The sequence below is a fragment of the Pelodiscus sinensis genome, chromosome 15 (genome assembly GCF_052426305.1).
Source record: "Pelodiscus sinensis isolate ZL-2025 chromosome 15, ASM5242630v1, whole genome shotgun sequence".
Taxonomy (NCBI): Eukaryota; Metazoa; Chordata; order Testudines; family Trionychidae; genus Pelodiscus; species Pelodiscus sinensis.
In genome coordinates, this window is record NC_143066.1 from 38,690,382 (window position 1) to 38,717,594 (window position 27,213).

A 27,213-nucleotide genomic window follows, 5' to 3' on the forward strand; every position below is an offset into this window, starting at 1 on the left:
AAGATTGGCCAGCAAGTGGAGGGTAGACAGTGTGCTGGAAGAAATTAGGGGAAAATGATTTTGGGACTCTGAGGGTGTGTCTAGACTACATGCCTCCGTCGACGGAGGCATGTAGATTAGACAGATCGGCAGAGGGAAATGAAGCCGCGATTTAAATAATCATGGCTTCATTTAAATTTAAATGGCTGCCCTGATCTACCGATCAGCTGTTTGTCGGCAGAGCGGGTCAGTCTAGACGTTCCCCTGTCGACAGAAAACCTTTTTGTCAACCGCCCTGTTATGCCTCGTGGGATGAGGTTTACTGGGGCGGTCGACAAAAGGGTTTTCTGTCAACAGGGGAGCGTCTAGACTGACCCACTCTACCGACAAACAGCTGATCGGCAGAGCGGGACAGCCATTTTAATTTAAACGAAGCCGCGATTATTTAAATCGCGGCTTCATTTCCCTCTGCCGATCTGTCTAATCTACATGCCTCCGTCGACGGAGGCATGTAGTCTGGACACACCCTGATAGACTGGAAAGTGCACGTTGAGGTGGGCTGGACATGTGATGAGAATGACCACCAGGTAATACACGGGTGAAAAAGGACAGCAAAAATGAACATGGAAGACTGAGGATGCGCTGGAAAGACTGTTAAGAGAAGTTGGAAGAGGAAAAAGACTGGAACTCCAGGACTTATGAACCTGAGCCATGGGCTGGAATGAGTAGCGAAGAGTTGCAAGAACTCTGACCCTGTGTAAAAGGGAAAAGCAATCCAAGCAAAGTGACTTTTAAATAATTTGGCCACTTTTACCGTAGTTTCCTGACCGAGAGCAAAGCAAATAAAACTTATGTTTGAGTACTCAATGTATTAAAGAATATAATCACTGATGGGCAGATCTTCAGCTGGTATAAGTTGTCATTGGTCCATGGCATTGACTTTAGTGGAGCTGTAACAGTTGCACTAGCTGAAGATCTGCCCCAACTCCTTTTGTTTTAGTTTTACATGTAAACAGAAGTGATAGTTGTGAGGGAGCAGCCTTTGTTTCAGGGGATTGTGTGTCTATTACCTGAGAGGGGAAAAGACATGCCCTGTACGCTCCAAGGTATAACTCTGGGCCGGGGCCAGCACAGTGAGTGACAGTGGTATGTCTTGGGCACACTGACGCTTCTTGCTGATAGGCCAGATGTTACCATTTTCCTGTCAGTTCTACAGACACATGCAGGAAGAAACCCCTCCGTTCTGTCTCATTCGCTCTGGTTTTCTGATAAGTAAAGTGTTTGCACAGATTCTGAAATGTGTACCTTGCCAGAGACCCTTTTTTGTCCCAAATATTATGTACTTTTATATTGACTTGAAAACCTCATCATGTTTGCCTTGTTCCAACTTTCTTTAGATTTAAAGACTAATTCAGCAAACTTCACAAAAGTCAGTGGTTTTGTTAATTGAAGGTCTTTGCTGTGTTTTAGGCCAAATGTTGGAGCACCCTAATCTTGATTTTGGGGAGTAGCACCACTCTCGAGAAAACTGGGCATCTTTTTGCTGTCTCATTGAAAGAGCCACCGCCTGACTTCCAAGAGGTAACTGACACCTTTTGCATGGTTGTAATTTCTTCTGTTTGGGGATGAACTCATTTTGGAGTCTTGGGAGTGGATGCCCATTATTTTACACCATCAATTTAATTTGGCACATGCCAAAAGAACATTTTGCTTGCCAAGTCTTAACTTTTTCATATGGAAATGTCGACCTATGTTGGCCTTCCTCCAGTAAGCTATTTGTGTCCTATCTGGTAAATGCATAGGCGTTAGTTAATTCACCATTAGAGAGACAAGGTGGGGAAGGTAATATCTGTTGTTGTACTGGCTTATGTTGGCAGGAAACACATGCTTTTGAGCTTACACAGGTCTGAAGAAGAGCTCAAAAGCTTCTCACCAATAGAATTAATCCAATAAAAGATATTACCTTATCCACATTGTCTGTCTAATATCCAGGGACCAATATGGCTGGGGGAAGGGATAGCTCAGTGGTTTGAGCATTGGCTTGCTAAACCCAGGGTTGTGAGTTCAATCCTTGAGGAGGCCATTTGGGGCAAAAATCCATCAGGGACAGAACTTGGTCCTGCTGTGAGGGCAGGGGACTGGACTCAATGACCTTTCAGGGTCCCTTCCAGCTCTAGGAGATAGGCAATCTCTATTCATTATTATTATTATTATGGCTATAACATTTAATTCACTATGGCAGTGAACTATTCTTGCTATTGAACATTTGGTGCTGATTCCAGATCTTTTTAGCTTTGAAGCACACTGGATAATAATAAAACCAATAGGGAAGGAGGGAGGGATTTAGTCTTCTCTGTTAAAGAAGATGCTTTAGGGATAACACACGGTCAACATTTATGTAACAGAATATTTTCTAAACACAGTGACCCTAAAGCAGGTCTAGTAATACAAGCACATTCTGGGGGACTGCTGAGGATGGACCATACAACTGCCCATTCCTGATATAATTACACAAGTTACCTCATAGTGATCAGAACTGGGACTGAAAACATGAAAGAACCGTATGCCAGATCATTAAGTTTTGGACACGGTTTGACATTTGTTGAGTACTTGAGCACGTGGCTCTGCTTGTGACTGTCGTAACTTCCTGTTGCAGATGGTGGTATCCTTATCGTCCGTTCTTTTAAATGAACTGAAGACAAAAGTCAACGTTTCTCTGCCACCAAAGGTGTTTGCTGCGCCTGTAAGTATGTAATGATTAATGGGGGAGGTGGCTGTTTTGAATAGTGGACTTTTGAGAGAGAATAAAAAATCTTTTGGAAGTAGCACATGAATTCCTTTATTCCTAAGTCTGCCCACTTTGTGACCTTGGATAACTATCTCCTCTCTCTACTAGGGATGTAAGTGGCTAGTTGACTACCCGATACGCATATACGTATCAGGTAGTCAAGTAGTGACTTGACTAGTTACTTCCCCCCCCCCCCACTTGCCGCCTCTGTCAGAGAGTGGCAGCAAAGGGGGAACAGGAGCCGGTGGCGGCGGAAGCCAACTTAAAAGCTGCTTTTCCCCCCCCCCCCCCCCAGCACCGTCTCCACAGGCGGCAGGGGAGGCGGCGGTGTAGTGGGGGGATCGGGTGCGAGCCAGGAATCAGCTCGTGCCTGGTTGCCCCGCTACACCTCTGCCTTTTAAATGTATTTAAGAGGCAGAGCTTCAGTGGGGTTAGCTCCTGGGGCCAAGAATTAACCCTTCCGTGGCTCTGCAGTTTCCCCCCTTATCGACTAATCGAGTAGTCCATGGAACTTCCATCAGCTACTCGATTAGCTGATTAAATGTAACTTAACATCCCTACTGTCCCCAATTTTACCCATATATAAAAGGGGATAAATCGATTTCAATTTCTGTATTCGGCTTTCTTGGCCGCAAAGGTTAGAGTGGCTTGAATCCAAGTGGAGATTGAGAAATGGTTGCCTCAGCAGAAGGCAACTTCTGCTGTTTCCTATCTTTAGGAATAGTTTTGGCAGAAAAATGTGGGAATCTCTGTTTTGACCATGAATTTAAGCATAGTGGGCTGTCTTCAAACTAGCTGATCCAAAGTTAGAGCCAGTGGCTGCAGCTTACGTTAACGTCAACGTTTGGCTGGGAACCAATCCCATCCTGTTGCCTTTAATGTTAATGGGATTTAGTCGTTAGCAACAGGCAGGTCACTTACTGAGCCTGAGCACTCTCCTTTGGAAGAAAGGCCCCCACTGCAGGCGCTCTTGCAGGGCTGCAGCCAGGGAAGGTACGTCCTAGTGCTTGCTTCTCTAGCTAAAGCGACGAGGAGTCCTGTGGCACCTTATAGACTAACTGAAGTGTAGGAGCATAAGCTTTCGTGGGCAAAGACCCACTTCGTCAGATGCATGTAGTGGAAATTTCCAGAGACAGGAATCAGGCCAGGATCAGGCTGGAGATGACCAGGTGGATCCAATCAAGGAGGATGTGGCCCACTTCTAGCAGCTGATCTGGAGGTGTGAATTCCAAGAGAACAGAAGCTGCTTTTGTAGTTAGCAAGGTCATCTCCAGCCTGATCCTGGCCTGCATATTTATTCCTGCCTCTGGAAATTTCCACTACATGCATCTGACGAAGTGGGTCTTTGCCCACGAAAGCTTATGCTCCTACACTTCAGTTAGTCTATAAGGTGCCACAGGACTCCTCGTCGCTTTTGCAGATTCAGACTAACACGGCTACCCCTCGGATACTTGCTTCTCTAGCTATTGCCCCATAAACCTTCCTTCCGCTCTGCTGGCTGCTGGAGAAGGCAACTCTTTGATGGCAACTGATGGGTTGGTAATAAGCAAAATCTACTCTAGGTGGAAAGCCTGGCTGTCTGTACTTTAATAATTGAAACCAGAGAGCCGTGTATGGCACCGTGTCTCCTCACGTAGTGTTGTCCTGGTTTCATTCTTATATTGCTCCCTTATGTCGCTTGGCTGCCTGCTTTGTCCACTAGGGGCAGGACTTTCTGGAATAGCATCCCGTCCTTGTCAGGGTTTGGAACCAGAGTGGGCTGGCAACCTCCCATCAGCTCCCTTAAGTTTCCTGTAAGACAGGGGTGGGCGAAAGGGCCTTCGCGGGCTGGAGTTGATGTGGCTTGCGGATGCCCTGCCGCCCCCGCCACCCCTAGGCCAATGAGGGTCTGTGGGTGGAGAAGCACAGCAGTGTCCTGGCCCTGCCCTTCCGCCTCAGGCCCGGCCAGTTGTGGGGCGGCCTAGGACCACTTCAAAAATTTCCCCTGCTGTAAGAGATGGGGCTAGGCAACTCCACCCTCATTCCCCCACCATGCTGCTCCTGCTGTCTGCCTTGGAGCAGCTCCATGGAGCCCCCTGCTTGCTGCACAGAGGAGGGGGGTGCTGATGTCAGGATGTTCTCCCTTCTCCCCTGTCAAGCCCCCCACTTTCTACCTCATCTCCACAAAGCAGGATGTCAGAACTCCAGAGTTCTGTTGTCCTGACTTTCTAGTTTACTTAAAAGGGCAGGGTACTTGAATTGGGGGGGGGTCAATATATTTAAAGGGGCAATGCACACCTGCCTGCCTGTCTCTCATGCATGCGCATGCACACCCCTTAGCACTCTGCAGCTGTGCGCATTGTCCGGAGAAGTGTGTGGTGCACACTAGAGGGTAGTGTGAGTTCATCATCATGTTCAGTTTCTGCAAGAACGTGTTTGCAGCGTGTCTGTTTTTTTCCTCCCTGCCTCAGTCCATGCTGCTTCTAGATTGTGAGGCTATATTAACAACATATTAACCCTTGAGGGCTCAGCTCTCAGTGGGGAATATTCCATCCTCTGACCCTACTATCTTAACCAAGCTTCACAATCATCGTTGCTATGTACAGTATTAAGTGGTTTAAAACTTACAGTGTGTGTGTGCGCGCTGCCTTTTGTCTGCTGAAAAAAAAAAAAAAGTTCCCTAGAACTTAACCTTCTCCCTCCCTCCTCCATTTACATGAATTCTTATGGGGAAATTGGAGTCGCTTAACATCCTCTTGCTTAAAGTAGCATTTTTCACAAACACATGAGGGCTATGTCTACACTGGCACCCTTTTCCGGAAATGCTTAAAACGGAACAGTTTTCCATTATAAGTATTTCCGGAAAAAGCGCGTCTACATTGGCAGGATGCTTTTCCGGAAAAGCACTTTTTCCGGAAAAGCGTCCCTGGCCAATGTAGACACGCTTTTCCGGAAAAAAGTCCCAATCGTCATTTTCGCGATCGGGGCTTTTTTGCGGAAAAGACTACCATGCGGTCTACACTGGCCCTTTTCCGGAACAGTTTTTCCAGAAAAGAACTTTTGCCCAAACGGGAGCAGCATAGTTTTTCCGGAAAAACACTGACAATTTTACAGTAGATCGTCAGTGCTTTTCCAGAAAAGCAAGCGGCTAGTGTAGACAGCTGGCAAGTTATTCCGGAAAAGCGGCTGCTTTTCCGGAATAAGTGGCCCAGTGTAGACACAGCCGAGGTGTTCCCGTGCCTGATTTGTTGAAAGGGAGCATGATGAAAGTTATCTGTAATTAGCATTTGTTCATTTGCCTAGGCCAATTGATTAACACTGCTCCTTTTCTATGAGGAAATCATGTTGAGCTTCTTTCCTAATTGCATAACTCTAATGTCAAGATTTCCATGTAACAACATTGGTCCTACTTAACAGTGGTGTTATGAGCCTTCATGATGAAGGCACTCACTGGATCTTTTGGTAAAAGGTACCACAAAAGTGCAAAGCATTCTGTTCTCCCTTCCCATGTACAAGTCTTTCTCCCAATCCCTAGTTCTTTTCTGTCGTGACTTTGGTAACCATCTACTCTCCTGTCAGTCTGTCCAGAAAGTTCTTGGCAGACTCAGTTAGTACTGATTTTGCTCAGCGTGAACCGGCAGGAGAGCCCGCCCCTCGGTTCAATGACCCCTGTGCAAAGACAACGTGAGACACCACGAGATCAGAATGACAGGGATTTATACCTGACGTGAGCAGCTGTAAACGACAACACCCAGCACAAAACCGTGGAGAATCTGGCCTTAAATATTTATTAACCTCTTTTTTGATTCCTTCAGTTACAGCTTGAGGCAAGTCTTATTCTCACAGTGCAAGCAGTGCAGCAGATGCTCCAGAACGACCTCTCGTACTTGAGTTCCTTTCTAGAAATAACACTAGCTTTCGGGGTAAGTCCTAGGAATCTTGAACTCTAGTAAACTGAAACCAGTGATTCTTAAAATGCAATTAACAGCCTATTGAATTCTAGGCACGTTTTATCACAGTTTATATTTTATTTTCTTTATATTTAAACTTTACCGGTTTATTTTTTTCAGGGATTTCTAATGAAATGAGGTACTGTAGCATAGAATTCCTTCACTAATGTATTCCTCCTTTACCTACTAGAATAACTTCTGGGCTCTGAGGCTATTATTAAATGGCCTTTGCTATGAAGAACACATTCTCCATGGCACTGTTAGCTTGCTTCTGAGGGATCTGAATTTTCAGAAGATGACTTTGTTGAACCTGTGAGTAAACATTTTGTTTGAGGTCTGATTGTTTTGTCTGTGTGGAAAAACAAAATGCCAAGGTTATGGGGTTCCCTTCCTCTCTCCTGCCTCCCAAGATGCAACTGCTGGTTGAACCTCTCTAATCTGGCACCCTCAGGACTGAGCCAGAGAATTTGCCAAACCGTGGGCGATCAATATTGTCCAGCAGCATCACCAACACTTCCACTGCTTACTGAGCTCTTAGAAGACATTTAGAGGTAAATTAGACCTAAGGAACAGCTCTGAGAGCCAGAACTGTGGGAAACTTTATGGGACTGTGGGAAATTTGGCCATACCCATGGTAAGTGGACATCTGGCTAACCAAAATCATGCTGTACTACGGATGCTACCGGACTAGAGAGGTTCAGCCTGTAGTCTGTGTTTGGGGTAGTGGGTGTGTCTTGTTTTTTTATCGACAACCAGCTAAGACATGGCCAAACTTGTTTTTCAAAAGCTACTCTAAAGACTAGAACCTGCGCAGATTTAAAAAACTATACATCTGTGGAGTTGCAGGGCTCTAGCAACAAGATCAGAACTTGAAGGGGTTAAAAAAAGAACTAGATCAATTCTTGGAGGTTAGATCCATCAATACTTATTAGCCAGGCTGGGTAGGAATGGTGTCCCTAGCCTCTATTTTTCAGAGGCTGGAAATGGGTGACAGGAGAGGGATCGCTCGCTGATTACTTGTTCTTTTCACTCCCTCTGGGACACCGGGCATTGGTCACTGTCAGAAGACAGGATACTGGACTAGCTGGATCTTTGGTCTGACCCAGTCTGGTCATTCTTATGTAACAATGAGACCAGGTATATCAGCCAGTAAGCCTGGCGCCCAGCTGAATCGGCAGCTATACATTTTGTATTTCATAGAATCATAGAATACTAGAACTGGAAGGGACCTCGAGAGGTCATCGAGTCCAGCCCCCCGCCCTCAAGGCAGGACCAAATACTCTCTAGACCATCCCTGATAGACATTTATCTAACCTACTCTTAAATATCTCCAGAGATGAGGATTCCACAACCATGGTGGGCAATTTATTCCAGTGTTTGACCACCCTGACAGGAACTTTTTCCTAATGTCCAACCTAAACCTCCCTTGCTGCAGTTTAAGCCCGTTGCTTCTCGGTCTATCCTCAGAGGCCAAGATGAACCAGTTTCCTCCCTCCTCCTTAGGACACCCTTTTAGATACCTGAAAACTGCTCTCATGTCCCCCCTCAATCTTCTCTTTTCTAAACTAAACAAACCCAGTTCTTTCAGCCTTCCTTCATAGGTCATGTTCTCTAGACCTTTAATCATTCTTTTTGCTCTACTAAAGCATTGCCAAGTGACTTATCATCCAGGATGTGTGTTCTTCCATTAGATATGGGGGGTTGCGGGTTTCGCTAAGTGGTTTTCAAGTATGAGGAAGTATTATAAGACTGGGGAAAAAATGTATTCCAGACAGTGGCAATTAGGGATGTGATCGTGTAGTCAATTAACCAATAAGCAAAAGCTTATAGCTTAATGCTATAGACTACATGCTCCCCCCAGCCCTCCGCCACCAGTAAATTTTTTGGCAGGCTGGCCAGCAGCCTGGCTCAGTCCTGGCTTGTAATTGGTCCAGGACCTACCCCCGCTATAGCTTCGCGTTTAAAGTGCATTAGGCGGCAGACAGCCCAGCTCAGTTCTGGCTCGTGCTGGATCCTGAAGCTTAGACACTCCTCCCTCTCCCCCGCCTGGACAGGGGTTGCTGCCTTCCTGCTCTGCTTCCTCTGTATCAGAGGCAGCAGCGCAGGGCGACAGGCAGCTGGTCCTCAAGGGGAGCTGGTTTTTAAACTGGTTCCCCTTGCAGACCAGCTCCTGCCTGGCGTCCTGCGCTGCTGCCCCTGATAGAAAAGCAGCAGTGCAGAGTGGCAGGAGGCAAGATGGGCATGGGGCTGGAGCACACTGACTGCTGGTCCTGCCCCTGGGGACTATAGATTGGTCGAGTAACCAATAAGAATTGATGAAGTTACTTGACTATTCAGTTAACTGATATTTAACATCCCTAATGGCAGTATGAGATTCCGGCAAGGACTCTACATTCTACTGGCTCTGCAGTTGAGCCACATTACACAATAGACTCCCCTTTCCATGGTGAGCTGACTTTGATCGAAGACAGGAAATAGTCTACAAAACAAGCTGGCCACATTAGAGATGCTGCCACCTCAGTTTTTAGATTTTAGTATCAGTGTCATCACCTGCTGCTCTCATTTTCTTTCCTGATCAGGTGGAAAAAACTTGGTCCTCAGTATGTGGGTGAAATGCTCTGCCTTTACCTGACTTGCAGACATAAAAAGATACAGTCCGTTGGCCTCCTCATCATCCGTATCATTAGCGAGAACCTATATATGTAAGTATGAACATTGAGTGAAACCTCAGACTCACTGTAGCAAGGCAAATCACACTGAGTTGCTTGTAAGTCCATTAACATTCACACAGACTTGTTAGGGATTTTTTTTTCAAGTTTTTATCCTTGCTTTTACAGCCAGTAATGAGATTCAGTATTTGGTGGGTTTAAAACTGTCAATGTTTTAGTGACAAACCCTGTTACCTGATTAAAAACCCCTCTAGCTTTCTTGCATTCCCACAGGCATCTGTCATCAAAGAAGTCTGTAGCCTGTTTTTGGGAGCATGGACAATGGCTAAAATAATATTCGCTAGTTTTCTATTTGTCTTGGGGAAACAGCTGGGTGTTTCTTCCACTAGTTGGCATCTCACTCATGCTGTGTAGAAGCCATTTTTGATGAGCTACATAAACCCAAGAAGAGTTTATTAATCACATTATTTGGTTCCTAAGAAGACTTAATGCTGCACAAAGGTGTGGTTAACATAATACACAGTCTTCCTTAAAACATAGCTGGAAACCTGTTCCTCACATCGCATAGCTGTCTCTCTTGTACCACACCTGAAAAAAGTCTTCAGTGCAGTGGTAATGTCTTTGGTCTCAATTTTAAGGTACTTTCCAACTTGCGGCGGAGTAGATGGAAACATTTTAAAAATGGCCCAAACTTGGAAATTCTGAGTTTTTTGTTTGAGAAACACAAATATGGTGTTTCCGAATCAGAACATGCACTGCTGCTATTCAGCAGTGAAACTGACAAGCACCATGTCAGTTTCAGTTAGCAGCTTCCAAGGTCTGTGGCCAGGGACCCAGGACTGCCATGTTCCTAAGCCAGCTGACTCCTTGCACTGCTTGACACTATCAGAGAAGCTAGTTTCCCAGGCTATGGGACAGAGTCATGCAAACTGTGAAGCTAACTGGTCCTGTGCAGAAGACATGGAATCCCTGCCCAGGGGCAATGTCTATGGAGCTATGGACCCTGGAAGGCCATCTAGCCTTTAATGAACAGTGATGGTCACGAATAGCAACAGGAAAGGGTTTCTAAAATAGTCATCCTTTTAGAATACCATTATTGCTATGAATGCTTCAGATGTGTTACAGAAAGGAAGTGGTTTCGCAGGTAAGAGTAAGCCTTGTTTGGTATGTTTGCAGTATTTTATTTCTAGGTTCTGTAGTAAAATATTCAGGGTTTTAGATTGTGGACTTTTTTTGGCCTTTTCATACCAGACAGTAAGAACTAAATAATCCTAATACAATGTAGCCAAATGTTTGTGATTTAGGAGATTCAGGCAATTGTCTGCTCCAGATTTTTTTTATTCTTAATTCACGTGCAAAACATATAGCAGATGGCTGCAGTGTAATGTTCTGATTGCACTTCCCATAATCTTGTTCTGAGATGAAAATCAGGGGCACTTCGGTTATTGGCTTCTTAGAGAGGTTCTCATTTGCTTTGTTTCCACTTGACATTGCACAAGGGTTTGGGTGACTGATCACTACCTGACAGCCTGATGATGTTTGTCTGGATACATCCTTTTTTGCCGAGCTTCCTATATTTATGTATTCGATGTTGTCAGCTGGCAGAGGAGTTTATGTAGCAATTTTTTAATGTGCCTCATCATGTGCTCAAGTTCAAAGGTCTCCTCAGATGTCAAGATGACCAGTGGTGACCTCTCCCACATTTGGGAATTGAAACTTGAGCATTTGACTAGCAAGTGTAACAAAGTATTGGGAATGTCTCATTCAGAGGGTAACTTTCCACTAATTATAAAGTAGCTAACATAAGGACAACATCTCTACCTATCTGGAAAGTGGATTAAGACTCTAAATCTGTTTTCAGGTGTCCATGGGCAAAGCATCTTTGGAGCTTTCTGAATACAGTAAGTGTCTGCCTCAGGTTGCTGGCCCTCACAGTGGCTCTCAAATATCAACTTTGTTGTGTCACATTACATTCTCTGTAAGCAAATTGAAGAAAACATACTTGATATAGTATACTTAGATTGAAACTAGCACCAATACTAAGGAATTTGTGGGTCTCAATAAATCTTGGAAACCTTAGAAGGTTTCCTGTCCATCTTTCTTTCCATGGATTGGATTTACGGCTGTTGGTTCTAATGCTGGAAGAATTTCCTTGGGCTACAGGGTGTCAGTGAATCGCATTTCCTAGTGCTTGATCAGAACAGCGTTACAAACCAGGATAGATGGACTGTTTTCTTCTTTGCTGAACGAATACAGCATTGTTAATTTACATAGTGCCATCTGTCTACAGCATGAAGCACACTGAACCTTTTTCTGAGAGCACTAGGAGACGGAACAGTCTCCCAAAGCAGACTGGAAAGGAACAGAAAGCATACTGAATGATAAAGCTTACTACCTTTCTTGTTAGTGATGGACTTTTTTTGTTGGGATTTCTAAAAAGCTTGTAGAGAAAGATAGTCCTGGTCTCCTCTAGCTGAACACATCTCTCAAGGGAGTCCCAACATTGTAGGTCTTTCTGAAGAAGTAATCGCGAGGGAAGAGAGCAACATGGACTGTGAGGGGAGAGGGCGGGATAGGCAGCCACAGAGGTGTGAGAGAGAGAATGGCACAAAGAGAATAGTTAATCCAGCAGATAGTCAGGGATCCTGGGAGGGAGATACTTTGGGAGATGTAAGGCTGGCTATCTACCCGCATGGCTTTTTATAGAATTAAAAAAGAAAACACTGGTCTTTAATAAAAACTACTAATCAACCTCTTCTCTGTGCAGGAATTAAGGAGGCTGCCTCTTGGCACCACAACTGATCACGAAGTTGCCAAGTTCATAGATGTTTTGGAAAAAATGTAGCTCTTCGAGGTTCTCAAGACCTCGCTGACAGGCCACGAGCCACCTCCCACTCACCAGCCTTTTGTTATTCTCCCTGCCAAAGAACTGATTTTGCAAACAAATTTGTAAAAACCCCATGCAAGCCTAAACTTAGGTGTTGAATGGAGGAGATGCTTGAGCCAAAAGATGCTAAACACTTGCTTGATGGCGCGTGCTCTAGCAGTTCTTTGCAATCTGGCTTTTCTAGAATATAAATGAACATGCTTACTGGGCTGCTTATGGAAGTGCGGGGAAAGCAACAGATATAGTCTGTGCCATGAAACATGCACGCTGATCTGTGAAATCAGCAGCAGAGGACTTGCTGAGGGAGCAGACAGCTCCTGGAGAACAGAAACTTTTATTCATGGTCCTGCAAAAGTTTGATAATAGTGTGTGTCCTCTGGAATCCCTCTTGTATGTAGCATCAAATTATGTATATGAACCACTTGTTTTAGATTTTCTCCATTTTCCTGGATTTCTCCAATCCCAAGTGCTCATACAGAAACTTGAAATGGTTCTAATGCTGTAAATTAATAGTTTGTAAAGAGAAATTTTAACTTTCAGGTTTGTCAGTATGAGTTCCATTTTTTTTGATGTTGCAGTTCATGGCCACTTGACTGGTGCTAACACCTCAGGGTTACTTGAATTGCTGTCATAATTGTAGTTTAAACAGTTGACTTTAAAACTGGGATGTAGAACTAGAGAAATGTAATCAGGGACAGCCAAGCATGTGAGTGAAGAGGAAGAAATTTTGGCATGTCCATGTATTTTATTTTGCACATTTAAGACTCCCTATGGCTTTTCCTGCCTATTCGTGTCAAGTTTGGCTACAGTATTTTCTTTACAAAAACATTTTTATACAAGATTTGTCACTTCTTTAAAAGTGAATGTATCTAAACCCTTTTATAAAATGTTTAAAAAATCATAAGTATTGTCGTGCTCTCTTCTGGTGTGCATTTGCTTACTTCAAATAAAATTTACAGTAGGTATTAGGCTGGGCAGAATTTTATTTTTTATTCTTTCACTAAGTATCATTTTTTAAAAACATTTGTATTTGAATTTTAACTGTTGCAGGAAATTATGGGGCATGGCTCACACAAGAGCAGATATTGACATTCAAAAAGCTAACTTTATGAATAGTTAAAACACGCACAGTCAGCAGAACATGTCAAAATATACAAAGTATCCTTGATTCAAACCCTTGAGCTCTCAAGAAGCATTTCTTACTTTGGCTGCCAGTTTCAGTTGTGGATGGAAGTATTTTTTCATCACTTTGTGTGCAGTGAAATGGTTGTTTACTGACACATCTCATCCTTCCAAGATTACTTAATTGCCTGTTTCCTTATTAGAAGCCGTCTTTATTCAACTTTCCCTTTTCTCCAATGCATCTGGATCCTGGCCTGCAATAAACGATTTCCAGTGCTGGAGGTCTGCAAGAGAGACTGTCCATCGGGGGTCTTAGTCAGTCTACATTCTTACAACTTACAAAACCTACCACCTAAATTCAGAGCTGTGGGGAAGGAGTCCTCACACCTCATTAAGTCCTAACTCACCGGATTACATGTATATTCTCCCAGAGATTACCCGGCCTTGCTTGGGTCCTTAACCACAATGGTGGTTTATGTTCCAAAACAAAAACCAAAAAATGTACATGCTTGCTTCATTTAAATCACTGCTTGGGAACAAGGGGTTCAGTATGTAGGCTACCCTGGGGAGAGGACTAATGGGGGTGCAGGAGTACTTCTCTCACTTAAATGAACCCTGGCTGTCAAACCCTGCTACTCTTATGGCCTCAAACTGAATCCCCCCTAACTGCAAAACCTCTGGGTCCGAAAGAGTCCTGCCACGCGAAGAGGGCCTTCGCGCCTAGTAACACACGATGGGATTTACTGATCACCCCAGTTAAGTCTGCTGGTTGCCTTCCTCACAGTCTCTAAGGACGTTGTTATCCCACTCTTGGAAGTCCTCAAACAAAATGCTTCGACTGCATCTCAAACAAAATTGCGCCTGTTCTGTCGGTCGGTGCCATTGGCAGTCTGCACTGCAGAAGCAAATAGAAAGTCTTTGGAGCTGGGGTGTATGGCTGGAGGATGTATTTCCTCAGATGCATGGGGACTGAATAAATCATCAAAAGGAGAACAAGGATCCTTGAATTTTAATGAGTAAATAGCATGGCTATTCATTATTTATCTCGTTTTGCATTTTAATGAGTTGCAGTGATGATGAGCCGAGTTCTTCAGTGGATTATGCTACAGATAATGGTGTAATCTGTGTATGAAGCATGGACTTTCTTTGAAGACCAGTGTTTCATCTTACACCAGCAGAGCTGTTAAGCCAACTTTGGATTGGCATAAAAAGTAGAAAAACTTCTTCCCAGCCTTCCTGGAAGACCAACATTGAGAGACTCCCAAAAGCTTAAGTCCAGTGGTCCACGTAGGGTATCGGGTTGAAGCCCAATCAACTTTAATGTAGATGTAATCAAGATAAGCAGAGTTTAGTTTCAGAGATAGAAAGTTCAATCCGATCAAAACCTGTTACATTTTTTGCAGATATTTCTCTGATCCAAATTTCCCAGGTACCCAAATTCAGTTGGTCCTTTAACAGACACCCCTGTATTGGCATAAAAGTGCAAACATGTCTGTGAAGTCATAGTTCATCTGAAAATTAGCTCCGCTCTAATACAGAGAGTCAAGGAAGTGACACTGTAATTGGAGCTGAAGATGGTGGAGGAGCATTGAACCTTGGCATGTCAAGAAACCTGTTTCCAAATTCCGCACCCTTGTGCATGGATGCCTAACAAATGACTAACCTCACAGGGCAGAAGAATTGGTCTTGTGACTAGCACAAGAGTCAAGTGAGAAACCAGGGTTCTGTTCCTGCCTTTGCCTCTGTTTTTTTTCATCAGTTCCAGGCTGGTGCTTCCAGACGTCGCCTGGCTAGTGAGGATAAAGTTATTCGTGGTTGTAAAATTGAGCTGACCTGCTTAAAACCACTATGCACATAGAAACTATTCTTCCTGAGCATCCTGGTAAGGGAGTGGGAGCTTCGGAAATACGTGCAATATTAATTACTGCTCAGCCGCCGGAGATCTTTGGTGGTAGAGAGAAGGGTATCTTCCTTAGGTGTAAATATTTAAGGATTATGAAGTGTTAATGGATCATTTCAGCTGGAATGGGCTTTTGGAAGTGTTAACTACTTATGCTAAACAACCTTTCACCCTGCATTAGGCTAGAACACCCCCCTCCCGAGTACATTTCCCAATCTGAAGATGCTGTGTAAGCTCAAATGAGTGTCTTTCTCACCAGCAGAAGTTGGTAGGTCCAGGAAACATTTTACTTCACCCATTTTGTGTGTCTACTCGTCTCACCCTGCCTGTCAATTCCTAGGTAACGATCCCTAGGCTTTGCAACTGGAGCTTAACTTTGGCCTGTGCCGGCGACGGACAGAAGAATGAATAGTAAACTGTACAATCCCAACAGCTGTTCTTACTCCCTGATAGGGATTCTTCCCAAATCCATTGTCAAACAGGTTCTGTGACCAATAGCAGGGTTTAGCATGTATCTGAGTGCTGTTTGGGGACAACTCAATTTCTGTTTTGCAGTAAATAAAACCTTAAGGTGAAAAGTTCAGCAGGGTTGTCTCAAGACCAACTATGTATGGGATGGTGTCTGCTGGTGAGTCTTGCCCACATGCTCAGGGTTTAGCTGATCGCCATATTTGGGGTCGGGAAGGAATTTTCCTCCAGGTAGATTGGCAGAGGCCCTGGAGGTTTTTCGCCTTCCTCTGTAGCATGGGGCACAGGTCACAGCTGGAGGATTCTCTATATCTTGGGGTCTTTAAACTATTTGAAGGCTTCAATATCTGAGATATTGGGGAGAGGATTATTCCAGGAGGGGGTGGGTGAGATTCTGTGGCCTGCACTGTGCAGGGGGTCAGACTAGATGATCATAATGGTCCCTGCTGACCTTAAAAGTCTATGATGCTGTGAAATCCACTGCCAGAGGACAAGCCACTCCGAAGAAGAGTCGATGAAAGGTTGAAGAACAAAGCATATCTGAAGCATCGACAGCTCCTTTCTTAGGGTGCCTCCAGACTGCACCGTAGGTCGAAAGAAGATACGCCATTTGAGCCACGCAAATGGCGTTTCATTTCAATGTTACTTTGCACTGGCTTATTTCGATATTTGGCGCTGTCTACACAGCACTTCTTTTGAAATAAAGTGCTATTCCAACACGCCCCTTACCCTTCGTGGAACAAGGTTTACAGGGACATCAGACTAGCGAGCCCGTTATATTTTGCAATAACGGATGCACTCAAAGGACACAATAACTATTTCGGGATACCTCCATACCCCAAAATAGCGCTGTAATGTAGACATAGCCAACATGTGTAATAAGAGGAGGGCCTGAAATGTAAGTCCGCAAATCCACAGGTTGGATTGAGGCTTGAGGTTTAGACAACAATGGTCAAGATTTTGCTAACACAAGCAAAGCGAAGCTGTGAGTGAGAGGCAGGCCCTGCTCCCACAACTCGTAAAAGGCACAGGCTGCACACGCATTCCGGAGAGACGGTAACGACATCGTTAGGAGACATCTTGGTATCCACACACTCAGGGTGCATCTACAGAGCGCCCTAAACTCGAAATGTTTAGTGTTGCACAAATCTCTGTGTAAGGCGGTGGTTCTCAAAGTGCGGCTCTGCCACCATCTTGCAGGTGGGATGCGGGGTTGAGGGTTGCCTCCATTGCGGCGGGGAGCCTCCACTGGCGCTCCAGCCCCACAGCCTTCCGCCTCCCCTCCCCCCGCAAGGAGGGAGCACCAGTGTCAACTTCCTGGCTGGGGTAACATCAGCGCAGGAAATGGTTTGCCTGAAGGCTTTCCCCACTGCTCCCATTGGCTGGAATCAAGGCCAATGGGAGCAGTGGGGGGGGTGCCTGAGTGTGGCGGGAGGCACAGAGTGCTCCCCATCTCCCTCATGCCTGGACCCCGGACCCTCACCCCCCTCATGTCCCAAGCCCTCCCCCCACCACCACCGCACTCCACCATCCCTCCCACCCAGCCCTCACCCTCAGTCCTGCCCCTTGCCTTCCCAGCCAGCCTCCCTCCTGCACCCATGTTGTCATCATGGGTGGCTGGCTGGGGTCTGCAGAAAGATTTGCCTTGAGCAGGGTGGGTTGTGGGCCCAAAAGTTTGAGACCACTCAAGTATGGTCATGCTCTAAGATGTTCAATGGGCAATCAACTGCCCAAGCAACATCAGAGCTGGCCGTGTGGTGCCCGATGCAGCCACCGGGGAAAGTCTCTCTGGCGTTTCCTGCGGTCCGGATGCTCAGCGCGATGCCTTTCAGCTGTCTCTGCTGAGCAGCGTAGGACAGTCACCCAGAAACTGCTTCTACCAAGGACACTAATTAACCTGCTAAATGAGATGATCCTTTCAGAGCCGGCACCAGAGAGCTCAAGTCTCTGAAATACCGTTCAAAAGAAACGTAATTAGCCGCCCGTTCCAAGGGCAGCGTCAGTGGCGGCGGCGACCTCCGCTTAATGAGGCTGGGCTTGATTTGTGGGTGTGTTGTGGGAGCTGGGGGAGGCGGGCTTGTTTCTGCAGAGCTGCCAGTGGCCTTCCGCTGCCTGGAGCGGTGTTCATCGGCTGCAGGGCCTAGCTGGCCTCCCCGGTCTCCGGCTCAGGGAGCAGACTTACGAAGCCCGAAAATGCTGAGGCCAGCAACCAGCTTGGCCCCCAGGAAACAGTCTTACTTCGCCCCCCACGCCAGACACGGGGAAGAGTGAGAGCGAAGACGCCAGCCGGGGAATGGCAAGGCACTAGGCGTTCGGCAGCGTCCCTGCGTCTCTAGGCTCCGGAACCCCTTTAGAAACGCGCCACCGCCCTGAGCGTGCCACTGATGCTAGTGGCAGAAACCTGCTGGGTGTGGGGTCAGACTGGGGGTGGCGTGTGTGAAGGGGGGGCGGACAGCCTTGCCTTCCCAAACGGCCAGACATGGCCCCGGCCCCAAAACACCAATTGTTTCAGCACGGCTCCCTGAAACACGAGGCCTCTTGGGGGCGGAGCGTGGCTGCCCCCGGCTTCAGCCAGGCTGAGGCTGCGGACACTAGGGGAGCACACCCACCCTGTGGTGCTTTAGGCCTGGGGGGGCTGAAGGCTTGCCCCTGTGGTGAGGGGCGGGTTGGCTCCCATGGAGGGTGGGGCCTCAGGTAGAAAGGGGCGGGGCTGGAGGCATGCCCCTCCCAGTCATACCTTCACCCACTACCCCTGGGTCAGACCTGACATCAGATCATTTCAAAACCGCTTCTACATATTGCTCAGCTCAGTAACTCAGGGCACGACTAGACTGTTTTTTTTTTGAAAGGCGATATGCAAATTTGGCGCTAATTTGCCTATCTTATTCTGATTGCATTTTCGAACGTGAAAGTAGTCTGGACGCCGGTTTTTTCAGGGTGGGGGATCCTTTTTCGAAAAAAACCCCTGAGCTTCCTAAAAAAAGGTTTACATGGTTTTTCAAAAAAGGGTTTTTTTCCCCCCAAAAAAACCCACGTGCAGACTACTTTCACTGTCGAAAGACCTGCTTTCGAAAATACAATCAGAAGATATGCAAATTAGCACCAAATTTGAATATCGCGTTTTGGAAAAAAAAGTCGTGTAGATGTGCCCCCAATGACTAGAGCAGTAAATGGGTTGGAGCAAGTGATCACAAGAGACCTGGCCTTCTCGACACGCTGTGTTTCGATGCGTCTGACAGCTGCAGTGTCGTAAGGGTGTTCTGTCGTTGGTTCAGTGTATTTGGCAGCTAGCAAACTGGGCCAGCCTTACTACTAAGTGGTGTAGGGCACCTGAAAATTTGGGGCACCGCTGGGTCTTAATGTTCCCCCACCCGCCTCCACTGATCCTGGTTCTGTGGCTCTGCTTCCTCCGGAGAGGATCTAGCGGACTTCCACGTGACACAGCCGGCCAGAGCTGTCAGCAGGACACAGAGCCTGGGAAGGATCCATTCAAGTGGTAACAAAGCCATTTCTCAGCCCCTGGGAGGTTCCATCAGCTTCTGAATTTGCTGTGTTAGGCCACAGGACTGGCGTTTAAAATTAGCTTGAAAACGATTTCGTTCGTGCATTGCTGAAGATTAGAAACGCACCGCTCTGAACGATTGTCGGCCCTCCACCCTGGCTGCCATTGGGCATGGGGACCCTTTTTTAATAGCGCTGCATAGGGCCCCATAAATGCTACGGATGGCCCTGCTAGTGAACAGGAGGGATATGACTGTAAGGCTACAGCTACATCAAGCTTTTTTGCGCCAATACTTTTAACGCAAGAGTTTTTGCGTTAAAGTATTTGCGCAAGCGAGTGTCTACACGGGCATGTGCCTTTGCACAAGAGCATCCGTGTCAGTGTAGACGCGCTCTTGCACAAGAAAGCTCTGACGGCCATTTTAACCATCGGGCTTTCTTGCACAAGAAATTCATGTTGCCTGTCTACACTGGCCTCTTGTGCAAGAACAGTTGTGCAAGAGGGCTTATTCCTGAGCCGGAGCATCATAGTTCTTGTGCAAGCAGCACTGATTTCACACATTAAAAGGTCAGTGTTCTTGTACAAGAGCTCCCTGCCAGTGTAGACAGGCAGCATGTTTTTGCGCACAAAATCATGCCAATGTAGACACAGCCTAAGTGTAGCAGTAGCGCTTTTCCTAGCATGGAGGTCATTTACTATTTTCCAGCTGGCCGATCTGTTAGAGGCCTTTGTAGTTTTCAGGCAAAAGCCTGCGATTCCAACCCCCCATCCTGGCTTGAGTGGAAGAACTGCAGAGCTACTGGACAAGTCTCAGGCTCCGTCGACCCTGGCACTTGAGCTGCAAAACTTTTCTCGTAAACGGCTGCTTTAAAAAAAATGTTTTGCGGCAGCAAGTGAAAGTGCGACCGCTGCTTCATTGCACCTGCTGCCACCGTGCCCCTTTGCGTGATGACTTTTCGCAACAAGGTGGTGTCGCTACCGCCTTGGCATCGGTGTTCCCTGTAAGCCGGGCGCTCGTGCGGCCACTCCGGAGAGATTCCAGTGCTGCCTGGCTCATTAGCAGGTGAGCCATCAGCCCCGCCCAGTGACAGGCTCCAGGAGCTCACCAACCGTGCAGGGCTGATGAATCACTGTGAAGCTTAGCGGGCCCGCTGGGTTTGTGTGTCTATTTGCACAGGCCACATTGCACATAAAACTTTATGGATGAACGGGGCCATTGCTTGGCGCTAAAAGCTGCACCGTGGAGACGCACCCTAAGTAACTTGTGAGTGGATGCAACATGAGACATGCCCATGCTGGGCAGGCAGCCGGTAGAAGTTGCTATGCCCGTTGTGGCTGTCTAGACGGCCATGTACACGTAGTCGCTTCTCAAGTCATGCTTAATCATGCACAGCGCGCCAGTAGAAGGGCCGCCGTGTCCATACTCATTGGGCTAATGAGGGAATTCCTTCAAGCACCGGACCGGTACAGGCGAGACGTTCTGCCGAAGCCGCTGTCCGCCAGAGGGCCAGGGCAAGGCGAGTTCATCACGTGGCTGGGCTCAGAAGATGGGCTGGAGCAGGGAAGCTCACTGGGGCAGGCGGAGCTTTAAAACAGGACAGTGCGTGGATGGTCGCATGGAGGCCTTGGTCTGGGATCAATTTCCCAGCTCAGCCAGGGAATACCTGGGCCCCACAACTGTAGGCAAGTCACTGAATTTGGCCCTGACTGTAAACTGGCAATACGGGTTGAACCGCTCTCGTCCAGAACTCTCTTCTCCAGAAACAGCTGTCAGCCGGACTGACTTGAGTTCGCCCAATGGCCACTCTTCATGGGGGTGGCCACGGCTTCCCACGGTCCCATAAAGTTTGTTTCCCGTCACCAGGCCTCGCTGTCAGTGCTCTGTGCTGTTTTTTAGCTCTGATTTAATCCCTAATTAGCTTCTACGAGCCCAGGAAGCAGTGGAAGTGTTGGTGATGCTGCTAGAAAATATTGACCTCCCATGGTCTGGAAAACGCTCTTGTTCGGAACCGGTCTGCTCCTAAGGGTGCCGGACGAGAGAGGTTGAACCTGTGACTCGCTTCCCCCTCTCTTAATCTGCCTTCTCTAGTAACTTTTCAGGGACCAGCCTGCCTCACGCTTGGTCTGTACAGCACCTGGCACCACAGAGCTCTAATCTCAGTCCTATAGTCTGAAGCACGACTGTACCCTTACAACATTTACTTTGAGTCCCGGGGCCGTTATTTAAACTCTTGCACGATTACCATGGGGCAACGCAGGCGTTTCCTTCTTCCAGCTGCCTGCCACAAAAATAATTTTTAATTAATTGGGCTAAGCAATGAAACAGCAGCTTGTCACTGGCTGCCAGATTAACAGATGGCCGACAATCATTAATATTGCAAAACTTCAGGCGTTCCTAATGCCCTAATCTATAAAGCTGGGCCTGCAATCTGCCAGGCCTGGCCCAGAAGCATTGGCTGGGGTCACACCCCACCCCCAAGCTGGGGACAGTCCTATGTAAATATGATCATTCCCCCCGCCCCCCGCCGCAAGCTGAAGAATTTGGCCCCATTGCTATGTCCGTGTGAGCCGGTGGACAGAGCCGTGTGCTCGGGCTTGTCCAACAGAGCCGTGGCCATTGTGCATGACGCTAGCGAAGGGGGTCGTGTGCTCCTCCAAAGTACCCCCAGGATAGGGCTACTTGGCGGGGGCGCTGAAGCTCCACTCCGGACCAGTCTTGAGCGCAACGGGTGCCGTGATCTATTAACGCTTCGCTGCTGCGCCGCAGTTTTCAGGCGTCCAGCGCAATGTGTTGTTTGAAGGCAGGTGGCAGCCTTAGCTTCATGTTGCGGATGGGAGAAACCAGGGTTGGCCTTGCCCATAAGCAGAATACGCAGCTGCATAGGGGCACCTGAAAATGTGGGACACGGCTGGGTCTTAATGGCCACCCACCTGCCGCTTCCTCTCCGTGCTCTATGGCTCTGCGTCCGCCAGCGAGGAGCTAGTGAACACAGCCGGCCAGAGCCGTTAGCAGCACAGGGAGCCTGGGAGAGCCCCCCAGGGCTGCACCATCAGATTGTGAATTTACTGTGCGTCCACGGGCCCGTTGTTCAACATTTGCTTTAAAATATGTCATGTGTGCGTGGCTGCGGATTATAACAGCACCTCTCTAAGGGGACATCTAGACTACACGGCTCCGTCGACGGAGCCCTGTAGATGAGTTTACTAGACATAGGAAAATGAAGCGGTGATTTAAATAATCACCGCTTCATTTACATCAAAGTGGCTGCTGCACTGTGCCGATCAGCTGTTTGGTGGCACAGCAGGCCAGTCTAGACGCTCCACGGTCGACAACGGAAGCCTTTGTCGACCGCTCCAGTAAGCCTCATTTCACGAGGCAGACCGGAGCAGTCAACAAAGGCATCCCTTGTTGACCGCGGCGCATCCAGACTGCCCCAAACAGCTGATCGGCACAGCGTGGCGGCCATTTTGATGTAAATGAAGCGGCGATTATTTAAATCGCCGCTTCATTTTCCTGTGTCTAGTAAACTCATCTACAGGGCTCCGTCGATGGATCCATGTAGTCTAGACATACCCTAAATAATCACACACACACACCAGCTGCCATTGGTCACCGGCACACCAGTGTAATAGTACTGCATAGGGTCCCATCAATCCTAAGAACAGCCCTGGGACAAACACGAGCCAAGAGAGGAAGTGACTGTTCCGAAGTTAGCCAACAGCCTGGATCCGAGCCAGGCGTTTGGCCCATGGCTCGAGGTTCTGTCCAATGGCCCCTGCTGGAAAATTGTCACACTATGGAAGACTACAGCAAAGCTGACCACTGTCGGTCTCTTCCGTGCCTTTAACTTGCTGGCAAACAAGTCACAGGAGCCTCACTGATTCCCAGTTGCTTCTAAATGGGAGGATAAATAGCGAGAGAGCCCCAGGCCAGCCCAACGCGAATGACGTTGTCCATCACAAAGCTCCTTTTCTAAGGGCGGGGGGAGGGGTCTTTCTGGGTGCCACTGCAGATGTGCATAGCCCTATTTAGCTGTCCACTCTAGTCAGATGTCTGAAAAGCCCCGAAAATCCAATCATCCATGTTCAGCGTCATTTTCTCGTTAAACCCCCCAATCCTGTCCCATACTTGTTTAGCGAGGCGGCAGTAAGAGATTACGATTGATGTCAACAGCTCCGTAATCTGGTACTGCTGAATCCTGTATCACTGACCTCGTGAGTGGCCGGGTGGTGACATTTAGGCAAGGCCGGATGCCCCAGAGAAGGTGGGACCACAAGAGGCTGCCGATGGCGGGAGTGAGCGTCTCAAAGAGAAGCCTAGTGTTGGTGGCCCAGTAAAAGTGAATCTGCTCTCTCTATGAGAAAGCCCTGCTTGGCGTGGTTCCAGTGAGGGCCCCGCCAAAGCCCCCTAACCCCCCTCTCATTGGGGGGGTGAAGGTAGGGCTGGGGGCAGTAAGGCCTCAGTTCTGCCCCTTCTGCAGAGGCCCCACCCCCTAGGAGGAAAGGGAGGTGGAACAGTGCATAGTGCTCCCTCCTCCCCCGCAAGTATGGGGAGGACAAGTGATGCACGGCTCCAGCTTTCCCAGCTCGGAGCACCAGGAAAGGAGGGGGGGCGCGTGGGCCTGGCCCCAGCCTTCCCAGCCCTGGACAACTGGGAGGGTGGGTGCTCGGGGGCAGCAACACTCCACTACAGTAGGTGGTCTGGGGGGGGGAGAGGCCAGGCTGGCAGTTTGGGAAGGCGATGCTTTCCCCCAACTAGCATACCGGCCACTCGTGCCCCTCCCACCCCCCCAAAAAAAGAAACACTCAGCCAACTCACCAACCCGAGAATCTCGCCCCTGGTGCCTGAGAGGGAACCGAGCCAGGCTCCAGGACACTACCGTGGGAGATGGGTCCAAGGCCTGGGCTTCCCCTAGGGATGTGGCTGTTGGTTTTTACGTGGCAGGCACGCCATCCTGGTGCCCTAAGAAGAGGTGCTGGACCTCCCCCGGTGGAGCCCTGCCACACTTGACCTGGGATGACGGACTTGTGGGCCCCCAATATGGCGGCACTCTATCTGGGCCCCTTCGGCCTGTGCCACGGTAAAGGGACTGTGGCACCGCCCCTGGGGCAGGGACAAGGATACTATGAAGTGGGCGGAGAATAGCCCCCTCCCTTTGCCTGGCAGCAGCCGCTACCTCTCAGCCCAACACGGCCTGTGACCGTGTAACTCACACACCTAGGCCATGTTTACACCGGCGGGTTATTGCGCAAGAACGGCCAATCTTCTGCAGCGCGTCCACACTGCCCGCCCGCTCTTGCGCAAGAAGCTTTACAGCACAGCCTGGTAAGAGAGGGTTTCGTACGCAAGCGCCACGCTCGTTTCTAACAGGTGCAAGCTCGCTTGCGCAAGAGGGCAGTGCGGACGCGTGGCAGGGGTTTCTTGTGCAAGAAAGCCCTATGGCTAAAATGGTCTTGTGGAAGAGAGCGTTCACACGGCCATGGATGCTCTTGTGCAAAAGCACATTTGATGAAGAAGCCGCCAGGGTAGTGTGGTTACTGAGGAATGCAAGTGGTAACTAGACCACAGCAACAGTTAAGCCCAAGAGACCTCTACAGCATGGGCTGGGAGCTATCTGGCTTTTAGCTCAGAGGGTAGAGGCTCCTATACTTACTTCAGAGGTCCCAGGTTCAAATCCACCTGGTGGTGGTTACAACAGCAGCATGATTTGGCCTATAAGGGGTCCAAAGAAGCAGAGCCTACGAGGTTAGCAGAGGTTGCATCGGTGGAGCCAGCCCAGCTTGGCCCACTATTGTCCCGTTTGGCCTCCTTCTGCCCCATCAGAGATCCCGCCCGGGGGGCCTGGCCCAAGTGAGGCATAGGCCAGAGGTGGCGGCACGTCGTCCGTGCCGAGCAGCGTCTCACATGGACCATGTGATCAATTACAAAGGAAAAAAAAGTAGTGATTTCCGGTGGAAAAGGACTGGGTTGGGGCAGGCAATCATTTTCACAGAGGGGCCACTGAATTAATTTTGGTACCTGGTCATGGGCTGGCTTCACACACTGCCTCCCTGAAAGGGGTGGGGGGCTGGGTGGAAGGGGCGGGGCCTGGCCAGAAGGGGTGGGGGTGGGCTGGGTGGAAGGGGCGGGGCCTGGCCAGAAGGGGTGGGGGTGGGCTGGGTGGAAGGGGCGGGGCCTGGCCGGAAGGGGTGGAGGTGGGCTGGGTGGAAGGGGCGGGGCTTGGCTGGAAGGGGTGGGGTCTGGCCAGAAAGGGCGGGGCCTAGGGACTAGCTTTCCCTCCGAGTTGTCTGGGGCCAGAGGTTTTGAATTAAAAACGCAGCAAGGGTCTCGTGGCTCCCAGCCCCACCTCTACCGACTTGCTTGGCAGCTGCCCTGGGTGGCTGCAGCTATTGAAAGGATCCCCGGTTCGGGATCACACCACACCCAGGAGCCCTTTAAATAGGATCCTGCTGCCCAAGCCACTGCCTGGAAAGTCAGTGGCATGGGCAGCAGGCGATACATAGAAACCAGCCAGGTACAGCCCGCAGGCCAGAGCCAACTGTGAGGCAGGCCTGGCCTGGGTGCTGGGCAGCCAGTAGCTGGAGAATCCTGCTGGGGGGGCCTACGGCCAGATTTGAGCCCAGAGAAAATAGCACAATGAGGCCACCAGGCGTGTACGTGGTCAGCCGGCCTGAGCGCCATGGTGGGGCTCCCTCACCCCTGCCCTGACTCCTGCCCCCCTCATCATTTTGGGGGTAGACCTGTCCCTGGGACCCCAGCCTTCCCCCTCCGTTTGATGAGAAACAGGCCCGTTCCTGGCACATCCCATTGGCCTGGCACCACCAAACCCTGACCTGGCTTGACGTTAGGAGCCGAGGCAGCTGCCCACCACACTGGGGGGGCCTCGCGCGTACCGTTCAGGCGGCGTCCTTGACCAGACCGACTCCTGGATGGAGGGACCGTGGGCCGTGCACGCAGCCCAGGCTGTGTTATCTGAGCCAGACCCCAAACCCGCCCTGAATCCAGCCCGCTGCTGTGTGGGGCCAACCGGCTGCCCAGAGCGTGTGAGTCGGGGTGGCAGGCCGGGACCCTGGAGCCCCAGTCCCACAGGGCTGGCCGGGATCTCCAGCCTCGTGGCATGTGGCTGCCCCCGACCCCAGCCCTTTGGTGGCTGGGCAGCAGCTCCTGCCCCTACGGGGCTTGTGGGAGCAGGCAGCACCCCCGACTCTCCCCCACGCAGCTGGGCGAGACCCACGATCCCTGAAGCCAGGCCACTGGCCCGGACCCCGACCCCATGGGGCAATCGGGGAGCCCTGGACCTCTGAGGCCCTGCTGGCCAGGGAGGAAGCATGGACCGTCCCCCCACCCCCACCCTGGCAGCGGGACCCGCCCCGCAGGCTGCCCTTGAGCACATGCTGAGCCGGGCCACAGCTGAGTGCGCGTGTGGCCTGCACACCCGGGGTTGTGTCACCCGCCCGAGGGCCGTGCACCCTGAGTGGTGCTGCATTGACGGCCGCCTCGGCTCTGCCGGTGGGCCCTACCCCGAGCCTGGTCTTCTGTCCGGCGCAGCCAGACCCTGCCTGCCCTGGCGCCTCATTGATTTGGAGCTGGGAACGCCGCCCCCCGAGGAGAAAACAGGAGCTGCTGGGGAAGGTACAAGAGCCATTAATGAGAGCGCCTTTGGGTACACACACACACACACACACACAGACACGCAGACATAGACACACCCACAGAGACACACACACACACACACAGACACATACAGAGAGATATACACACAGTAACAGACACACAAGCACACACAGAGAGACACAGACACACACATACATACATACACAGACTCAAATACACAGAGACACAGACTTAAACACACACACACAGGCACACACAGACACGCGGACATAGACACACCCACAGAGACACACACACACAGACACGCGGACATAGACACACCCACAGACACACACACACACACACACAGACACG

The 27,213-nt window shown here is 49.2% G+C and overlaps 1 protein-coding gene across 1 annotated transcript in view; it reads left to right on the top strand.

Annotated features, from left to right (window-relative positions):
* LOC102463364 (uncharacterized) overlaps nt 1-13,221 on the top strand; it is a 38,351-nt gene extending 25,130 nt beyond the window's left edge. Inside the window, exons 14-20 of the mRNA XM_075899805.2 lie at nt 1,450-1,560; nt 2,636-2,722; nt 6,562-6,669; nt 6,887-7,008; nt 9,276-9,398; nt 11,227-11,266; nt 12,133-13,221. Of these exons, the coding sequence (XP_075755920.2) occupies nt 1,450-1,560; nt 2,636-2,722; nt 6,562-6,669; nt 6,887-7,008; nt 9,276-9,398; nt 11,227-11,266; nt 12,133-12,210 (669 nt within the window). The 3' untranslated portion in view covers nt 12,211-13,221. The remainder of the gene's footprint in view (nt 1-1,449; nt 1,561-2,635; nt 2,723-6,561; nt 6,670-6,886; nt 7,009-9,275; nt 9,399-11,226; nt 11,267-12,132) is intronic.
* The last annotated feature ends 13,992 nt before the right edge of the window (nt 13,222-27,213 follow it).